This window comes from Pelmatolapia mariae, linkage group LG10_11 (genome assembly GCF_036321145.2).
Source record: "Pelmatolapia mariae isolate MD_Pm_ZW linkage group LG10_11, Pm_UMD_F_2, whole genome shotgun sequence".
Lineage (NCBI taxonomy): Eukaryota > Metazoa > Chordata > Actinopteri > Cichliformes > Cichlidae > Pelmatolapia > Pelmatolapia mariae.
Genome location: NC_086236.1, coordinates 11507818 through 11518177, shown reverse-complemented (window position 1 = coordinate 11518177; position 10360 = coordinate 11507818). Strand labels below are relative to the sequence as shown.

At 38.4% G+C, this 10360-nt stretch overlaps 1 protein-coding gene across 1 annotated transcript in view; it reads right to left on the bottom strand.

Annotated features, from left to right (window-relative positions):
- Nucleotides 1-1701: 1701 nt before the first annotated feature.
- The window catches only part of fstl4 (follistatin-like 4), a 213864-nt gene continuing 205205 nt past the window's right edge, over nucleotides 1702-10360 (bottom strand). The window contains exons 15-16 of the mRNA XM_063487535.1: nucleotides 6171-6280; nucleotides 1702-5975 (exon numbers count right to left, since the gene is read on the bottom strand). Coding sequence (XP_063343605.1) covers nucleotides 5276-5975; nucleotides 6171-6280 — 810 coding nt within the window. The 3' untranslated portion in view covers nucleotides 1702-5275. The remainder of the gene's footprint in view (nucleotides 5976-6170; nucleotides 6281-10360) is intronic.

Here is a 10360-nt window from a genome sequence, read left to right as displayed (position 1 = left end):
ACTTTTGCTGATATTTAAATGCAGCTAAAAATATTTTTAAAAATGCATTTTAGACATCAGACAATATTGGAATCAGATTATAAATATCAAGAAAATTCCCTCATATCCTCATTATTTGCAGATGTGCGTGCGAGGTATAATCCTCTTGTGGTCTTAGTTGGATAAACGATGGTGTCTTCCTTTCTATTCTGAATCATAGGAAATTGAAGCAGGTGTGAACAGGATGGTAATTGTCTGTGTGATCAGATTCACTTAACTCACTGTTGTTTGGCTCCAGGAAGTCTTTTATTCTGTCCTTCCCCCCTTTCTGTCACTCTTGACACTGATGAAAAGCATATTGACAACGTCTCTCTGTAAAACCGTGTAGCAAGTAATGGCCATGGATTGTTGGAGCGGGTTGAGCACAGAAAGACAATAGATTTCATGATCTTATACAAGAGTGAAGGCCAGCTCGATGCCACCTCATCAACAGGCTGAGCCATAAAAAGGCTGTGAAATGGGCAGGGACAGTTTTCAAGGTTTTCAAGGTAGACTGATAAATGATAGGTGTGTGTTTTGGAGGTCTTATTTGAAGACTGAATAACATGGCGTTTACCCATGAACCTGTACTGTACGTAAGATTGTAACAGTACCTATGACCAGCTTTGAGATGATCAAAGGCCTCAATGATTATAGTTAAAAATAACATTTGAAGTTCAACACATTGGAAATGAAAACAAGGAAGATTGTTCATACTGTTCAGATTTGTTAGCTCACTGTGTATTGTTTTGAGGGCATGAACACTTATATCATCAGCACTGCTAATGTGATACCTGCAAAATCCACAGATTACAATGGATTCACTGTCTTTTTTATGTTCAACCAGCTAACTAGAACCATAATAGACTACATTCATATGTGTGAACTAATATATGTGACTGAATCAGCTGATTTGGATGTGTGAATTGGCATGAATATTTCCGTGACTACTACCAGCCTCAGTACGTCTTAAGCAGCACACTTAAAATCTTCAGCAATCATGGAAACAGAAGGTCAAAAAGAAAGAAAAAAGGGGATCTTGAACTTATGTCTCATAGTTCATGGAACTACTGCCACCTTACACAGACTTTAAAGTGAAAACACTCAGCGATCACATTTGTTAAGCAATATGAAGTGACCACTGTTGAATGAGATGACAACAATGTACTGAGCCTACTAGCAGCTGCTGGCAATGTGTGATTACAAATAATCTGATTTGATAACCATCGAATGACCAGAAAACACCCAAAATGGGTATCAAATGGGATTTCAGAATGCTTGAGTCTATTTGTAACGTAATTCATTTTTTATACTAATGTCTTTTGATGGCACTTGGAAAGAATAATATAGAATATAGTTCTAATTACTAGCAAATTTGTGGCCATGTTCACATGCAAACCAGGTTAGATGAATGCAAAAAAAAAAAAACCCCAACAAAAAAGGAATTTGAGAGTGATAAAAGCATGATTTAGGTTTAAATGGAGCTGTTCTATTCCTGCAAACTGACATCGACAAAGATTAAAAAAAACCTGGAGGCTAAAAAGGGGGGAAAAGTGAATTGTTAAGCACTACAAATGATCAAATTAGTGCAATAGACAAATTAATTAGTTAGCTTATCCCAGTTTCTAACAGTAATGAAGTGAAAACACACTTGAATGATTTTTACAATATATTTATTTCGATTTTTTTCTTACAAAACAATTCCCTCATAAACCAGAACACACAAAATGCATAAAGAAAACTGTACAGTCAGTTTTGTCATGTCTGAACGTGTTCTAAACATGAACAATGATATCTACAACAGTGGTTCCTATCAATGTCTATCACACCAAGCGGTTCAGCTCTTCGGCCCCTTACTTTAGGGTTAAAGGAGAGGTACAGAAATAGTCATGTGACACTGAAGGTAGATCCAAACAAACAACATAAGTGAGCCAGTTATGTAGTTATATCAGCAAGCGCAGGTGCAGTCTCTTTGTTCTTGCTCTCCTTGACTCTAGTAGCAATGTTTTACTGCTGAATCGACCTTAAGAGAGAAGCTGAAAGACGTGACAATGAGAAGACAGAAAAGTGACTTTTACACAAGCAACTGTGAACTGTATGTGACTGTGAGAGATCACCAAGAGGTCCGTGATCATACTGGAGGCCTATTTTCATTACATGCATGTGTTAAGAGTTGTCAAATACTGTTTATTACTTGATTAGAGCCATTGGGAAGTGACTTTGGATGGGATAGTGACTTTAGGAAGCATCAGAGCCAGATTTTTTCTTTTTTTTGAGACAGAAAACTGGATTACAAATTTAAGGAATTTCCATTATAAGCATGATAGCATAAATGTATGTCAGATATATATTTATATATATATATACGTATATTTTTCTCTCCTCAGTGCAACAGTGGTCTAGGAAACATCATTGAATCTTTGCCTTCAGAAAGTTAATTCAGTCATACTTTCATGCCGGAACGGTTTTCATGGCAGATTAGCAGCAAATACCGAAGTCACAAACAAGAAGGACGAATCTGCTTCGCTCCTGTGTTCTACCCTACACATTGCATCGCATTGGGGAGTAACAGGCACAACTACGTATTAGGAAAAATGATTATTATTTCATTTAGGTTGCAGATACACCACAAGACTCCATTTGGATTTACAGTAGTTTTTTCACACTCAAGCTGGTCTTTGACATCTTGGTAAATGACGTTTAATTATGTCTTTAATATTCACGGCCTGCCATTAAAAGGTCAGGAACTGTTGGATCTCAAAGGCTGTGAGCATTTGTGCTGTGATGACAACATGTACAAGATTTAAATTCACAAAAAATTAACAAAAATATTCCTCTTGCCATGTGATTAAGCTATGATCCTACTGTTTTGTAAAGTACTGGTTTTTGTTTGTTTTTTTAAACGTGATTTCAATTAACAGCAACTCTACGCTGGGCTTCGTGCAAAGAATAATGCTTTTACCTACACAAATGTAAAATCTACGCTGTCACAAAGATCTTCAGAACACAGCTTCAAGTCCTGATTTTGTATTAGCAGTGTCTGAATTAATCAAATGTTAAGAACAGCATACTGTGAGAGAAATGCAGAGCGAATTAATTGAATAGTTGCCAAAAAAGGTCTCCTCTAAAAAAAGAAGAGGGTCATGTTAAACACCTGTTAAATATGTGAGACAAGCAGGCTATTGGAGCAACTGTGGGAGAACGTTACAATTTCAGGTGTTTTTATAAATGATTATAAAAACTGGCACAAAGACCCTGAGGCAGCTGTTGACGTGAGACAAAACTGAACTTGTACCACTTGAAACTCACTGTATGAAAATATGCCTGAAATGTAATAGAACTGCTTGTCATGGTGACCCGATGAATGAACAACTGTTTCGCACCAAGCTCATGTTTGATACTTATTTTAGTTACATTCAGTATCAAATTTAGAGGCATTGCGTGACTAGGTCAAATAAACGATTGTTTTTTTTTCTCTGTGGCAAGTCAGTCCTTACATAATTGGCAGATCTGAAAAACTTTTGATTTTAAAAAAATGTTATATGTTAAATTTTTTAAAACTTTGTTCTGTATATTCCACATAAGACCAAATTTGTTCGCACAAAGTGCTTTTCCTAAAGTAGGTTACTAAAAGTCTCAAAAGACAAATAAGCAAAAAAAAAAAAAAAGAAGTAATTACCCCCAAACTGTAGCCAATTTTCATCTACTATGTAAAAGCCATCAAAAGTGCTGTCCAAACTCAGCATTTATATATAGACTGGCACTAATATGAAAAGCCAGGAATGATAAGAGACTTTATGGTTCCAGTAATTTTTGATGACATTATTACATCTGCAGAGAAGCCGCAGCGCTATATTGCTGCTAATGGATCATCATTATGATGATTAGTCCAAGTGGAAAATGTAGTTACACAGAAGATGATGCAGTTCAACCACAGATAGGAAATATCTGCTATTTTGACAGATGGAGATTTGCTGGTGTTTATTCACTTGCTGCTCTCAGACAGACACTCTAGCCTTTTTAGTTCAAAAGTAGGAATACAGTGTTTAAGTAATAAACACACTTAGTACTTTTTGCAATTTGACAATTAGTATTCCTGGAAAAAAGGAAAACTGTTTTAATACAGTACATATTGCTGTCAAAATGTATCCCTACTTTTGAAACAGGTTGCAAGACTTTGAAATATAGAATATATTTTTGTGTACATGCGTGACTTCTTTACAGAAAGTTTTTTCTCTTACTAATTACCAAGTGAGAAGTGTCTAGTCTACCTGACTTGTTTGATCTTGATGCACGGCTCTCTTAGGAGATCTACAAATGCTCACAGCCTGTCAGATAGCAGCACTGATGCTACTTTGGCTTGGCCTCAGCATATGGGTCAGTGTAAACTGGAGTCATTACCCTGAGGGAATCTGCTAAGTGGTATAAGTGGCATTTTCAGGCTTCACAGCACAGAGCTGTACTGCAGGTTCAGAATAAATGTGAGACAGCAGGGGACAGATTATAACATTGCAAGAGACCAAAAGATCTACTTTTCATTTCAGGTTAGGCTTCCACTGCAACCGAAACATCCATTGTCGACGGCTAACGGACCAATTGAGCTCTTTGGACAGACAATGTAAATAAGGGTATTACACGTGTATAAAGCCAACCTCTGCCAGCATTAGGAGAATGAAAGCTTTCAGAGGGAGAATACAGTACAATACCATGACAAAGGCGAGTAAACAGATGGTGGTGGTAGCTTTTAAAAGGACTCAGGACACGCACTCAGGACACTAAAGGCAGACGGGACAGACAGTTTGTGGTGATTATATGCGGCACTGGTGAAAACGACAAACATTGTTGAGATAAACAAAAACTGGAAAGCTTTTTAGTCTAAAAAAAGTGAGCATTGTGCATAGTTCATAGTTTGTTATAACCCCTCTTCAGGTACCTATTTGCTGTGATAACATGGAAGGAAGTGCAATAATGTACAATTCTGTATAGTTAAGTGCACATAGATCACTGTTGCACTGAACGGCATTGACACTTTCTCCCAATATAAATATCACAACAGATTTTCGGAATATTTTCTCAATTACTCTATTTTTACGTGTACTTTTGTTACAACAAACCCAGGCAGGTTTCTCTCTTGCTCAGTCCCAGGGTTGAGTCCACAACTTATGTTCACATAAATCTTAATAATAGGTAATTTGGCCTGATCTTTCCTTTTTTCCCCTAATTCTAAATCTTGTTCACTTTTGTTTTTCCTTGTCACTCATACCTCTCCAACCCAGACAATTGTGTTGCCTCTCTTGATGTCTGACACCTCGCAGTGCGGCGTTCTCTGTTTGCCATTAAGAACAAAGAGGGACTCGGCTGATGGTGTCACCAGATATTGTCCAAACAACCCACTGGAGACAACCACTCTGTTAGGGCCTCCCCAGGGCCAGGCTTGGGGGGCCAGGGGCTGCTTGAGGCTCCGGAGAACCTCGGTGTGGCCTGAGGACAGATCGGCAAAGAGCAGGTCCGTTCCTGAGCCCGAGGTGGCAACGGCCACATGCTGGTTGGACTCCGTGAAAGAAGGCTGAAAAACAAGATCAGAGACCGCCACAGGCTCGTCTATTTCCTGGTTGAGACTCAGCTCCCCTTGGAATGACACTGTCTGTACTATCAGCTTTGAGCTCTGTGGGTCAGGTGTCACAATGTAGCGCCCGTCTGGTGACACAAAAGCCTGGCCTGTGACATTGAGGTTTGGCCCAATCACGGCGTCTGTCACACTGTCGATCAGGAGCTGTTGTGGGGCTAGAAGGCTCTTGGTCTGGCACTGGATGAAGTAGAAGCCACTCAGGTGTGTGTAGGCCATGCTTACTGGGATGCAGCTGTAGTTCTTTAGGCTGATGGTCTTGACACGGTGAAGGGTCTCCAGATCAATCTTGTGAACCGCGGGCTCATTTTTGAGAAAGACAAAGGCAAACCTAAATTGGCAAAGTTCACAGAAGAGGTTAATAGCCTTTCTAGAATTTTTGTGCAGTGATTAATACACATCGAGGTTCTCATTATAATTCTCATTTGCTCTTTTCTCCTTTGCTTTAGTGGGACAGCTACGATGAACGAGAGCAATAAGGTCACCTGTTTTAAGGTGAAAGGCTGCTAAATGGGTACGGATTTACCTCACGTGAGTGATGATGAGGTTAGTTGGAGGAATGAAGAAGTCGTTCACCCTCTGAAAAGTTGTACGTATGGCATGATGTACTTCACCCACACTGGCTTGAGGAATAACCTGTAGACAGTTCCAGAAAAATGTAAAACGAATATTTACTATTTAACACCAATGCAAATACATTATTTTTGTGGTTTAAACCCTTTAAAGTTTTCAGTGTAATCCTTCAAAAGCTGAACTTCACATGGTCTTCTATCGGAATTTTCTTAATTAAGGACTATTTGACATTTTTTAAATTTTATTCACTCATCGATATTAAACATTTCTAAGATTTTAGAAATATACACTATGCACCTTTTAGCTATACAATTCACAGTTTAAAAAAACACTTGCTAGAAAACTGTTTTCCATGTAACCACACAAATCTAATTAGACTTTAGAATGGTGTGTTACATTTCACTGTCTTTGCTGCTGCTGTTGAGCATACAATGGGAAATTGGTTGGGTTGTAATTACAGAGCAATATCCACATGGATTCCAGAAGCCATGGTTTCCCAAAAGAGCACTGCACTATAACAAGATATGCCTCACTAAACGTAATGGGAATTATGTAGGCTGACATGATCTTAAACCAGATTATTGTAACCAAGAGAAACAACATTCTAACTAGTTATTTAGGATTCTGATATGTGATTATTGTACCATAACAACTGTTAAAGTAACCGTATACTTGCTTCACACCTATTCTTGCTAATCTTCACTGGCAATAAAATTCAGAATCCACTTTAAAATCCTGTTATTAACATATGGACAGGTCCCTGCTTACATAGCAGAGCATCTTAGTCCTTATTACTGCAGCCAGCCTCTCTGACCCTCTAACCAGGGTCTCCTCACTGTAGCACACTCTAATTTTAAAACCAGAGGTATTCATCACAATCACAGTCTTCCTCAGCCTATCAGGTTAGCTCAGTCTCTGATTTTGTTTTGAACGACTGTTGAAATCACATTGTATAAGTTAGCTTTCCTATAATTGTTTCCCCTTTATTTTGGGCCATAGTGGACAACTATTTGTATGTATGGAAGTGTGCATCTTAGAATGAACGTCTGACTGTAGGGTTGATTATGTTTCTGGTTACACGTTCGTATGTCTGAACACAGATGCTTACTTTAGTTTGCAGCTTTTATCCAAACTGTGAAGCGCTTTGTAACTCTGTTTGGAAAAGTTCTATACAAATAAAGTTATTATTAATATTATTATGTTTCATACCCATATAACAAGAATGATTTAGTTAGTTTAATGACCAGGTTAAATGTAAAGTAGAACAGCCAAATCTGTGATGTTTTAGCTTTGTCAGAATGCACTGCTTCTATCTTCTGTAAGAGAAATTACTGTAAGGCTCATATGTCAGGTCTTAAGAATCAGAGCTTGTTCGGGTGACAGCCTCATATATTGTGAAACAGATAAACATCTACATTATAAGACTTGAGCTGGTGAAACACGGCCCTATCTCAGTTCTCTGTAAAGCATCTTGATTAGTGATGGTTGTCTAAGAAGCACACACCACAATAAAAGCCCCATCTCTCATGTCATACAGCTGGCACTGAATCAGCATGCTTCTAAGGTGCTCCGTGAGCGCCTCCACTTTTGATACAACCCTGATAAACCACCTTATCCATGAGACATGCTTCATCATGTATGCTGCCATGATCAGGTCAAATCTGCTTGTTTTCCTTCTCAGTTTGCAAACTCCTCTTTAGACACCTAGGAAAATGTTGCTGGAGAGCATACAGAATATTTTTTAAACTGGAAAGAGCTAAGTGTTAAATCTATTTTGATGTCTACGCCTACAACTCCAAAGCTAAACCTCTACCTGATGCCCAGTGGGGGGGAAGACTGCATTTCTTCGTCAGAACTATAAAATCTAAGGAAATAAAAATAGCAGTTTAAGTTTCTTTTGCTACACTACAGAAATACCCCTCAGAAGTGCTCTCTTTTCCCCCACTCTGCTGAATATCTCATCCATTTTTAACAAAACAGATCAGCCTGTTTCTCACTGCTTGCAAGACATGAAACGAGTCCTCATTAACAAAAAGTCATTACAACAGTTGCAGAATACAATGATGGGAGTTAATGAGGTTCAATGTACTATTACTCATGTATTATTAGGCAACTCTGGTGGTCTGTGGGCTGCAGGTGTTTGCAACTTAATGCCAGTGGCTTTCCTTTTGTTATTCTTCATCCCTCGATTTCATATTCATGTACTCAAGACCAAGACTAAGGCCCAGTTGAGTTTTTCTCGGCCACTGCCTTGCTGGCACCTAAGGGGGATTTTTGTTCTAACCAAGTAGCTTCTGACTCTCCACAACATTCACTCTGCCTAAATTAAATGGCATTCTTCAAATACTCCATTATTTTTCCGCTAATTAAATAAATTTTATGAGGCATTTTAATATTACCCCATGCAACTGCATTCATTGTGCTTTGCTAATACACTCTTTTAGAGTTACTAGTTGTTCCTGGAGAGCAATAAAGCACACCCCGGATCCAATGAAACTAAGAAGATCACGATCAATGCTTCATGCAAGAACAGCTAAAGTTAATGATTTGCATTTTTTAACTCTCTGTTTTATATCATACATTTGTAAGACACAAACAATTGTTTATGTCAACTTCTTTTAATATGAAACAGTTGCTTGAGATTCTCTTACAAACATGATACAAATTGAGCTAAAATGAGCATAGAGAAAATTAAAAAACATATACATTTTAATAAAAGAACCATCAAATTAAAGAGCAAAATATGTTTAGACTTGCCTTCCAGAAAGATATGTCAGAATGTTCTGAACTGATGCCCCTATGGGCGCGACAGTAATGAATCACTGCTGCAATAATTAAGATCCTCTTTTATTACTTTAATTGACAGTACCTCTAAAGAGATGACAGGAAGCAAGTATGGAGAGGGTAAAGAAGCTCAAGCCTCCAGTCAGACTCAAAATAGCTTCATTATGGTTAGTGGCAAGGGTGGCGGATCTATTTTAGAGGTAGTGGGTGTATGTAAAGTTTTGGGGAAAGTCATGGTCTGGGTCGACAGCAAGCAACCTAAATGTGAGAGACCTTAAAATAGCAGCTTGGTTAAGGTTGGAAAATTAAAAACAACACGTTTAATGGAGTGACGAATCAAGCTTCTTCATCTGGCAATCCGATGGATGAGTCTGGCGATTGCCAGGAGAACTGACTGCACTGTGCAAAGTGTAAAGTTTTGTGGAGGGGGGATTAAAATACCTTTTATTAAGAGCATAAATTTGATTTGATTTGGCCAGCCCAGGCTAAAAAGTTGCTATTTTGCTGTGTGCACCGAGGTGAAAACACAGACAAAAAGCAAAAAATCCAAAAATAACAAAACAAAATCTATTTGTGTTTTAAATATCTTCTTAGCACATTAACACAGAATGAACTGACAGTCTGGAAGGCTATGACTCTCTATGCCCGGCAGAGATTCCTCCATTTGTCTTCCCTAATGAATTGACAATCACGTTCTCTTCAGTGCTTCCGCAGAATTACTGAGCCATCCTCAAACTCGGCTTCTTAAAAATGCCGCACACACTGAGATGAATGCACACCTGCGTGCAGCCGCACATCTCGAGTGTTCAAATTAACATGCACGAGCAGACACACACACTCATACACATGTATGATCTGCCGAAGCGAAGCGGTGCCTCTGGTAGCGACAGGCTGCTGCTGAACAGGTCAATTACATTCAGTCCAAATGATAATGACATTATCAGACCATTTATTTGTGGTGTGATCCATGTGGCCTCCAATCCATTATGCAGTTTGTCTGCAATTGCATTTTTTTGATTGATTCATACCCTGTTCACTAATTATTCATTACTTCTGAACCACGGCAGGAAGAGGGGGAAATGAACAAAATGAAAAATAACAAAAATGCATTTTCTGCACAGCTGTTATGCAAAGCTGCTCTTTGTATTTGTTTCAAAATTAAATGAGGAGAACCATGTTTTCTTCTGTGATGAAAAACATTGTTTGATAGAATTTTCTGCTGTTTTTAAGATTACAACTCTGATAGAAGTTCAAAACCACTCCAGCATAATCGCCGTGAGTGCTCCCCTTAAAACGGAAGAACTACACAGAAACACATCTCCAGCTTATGCACCTACACTCTGTGAAGAAAACGTGCGA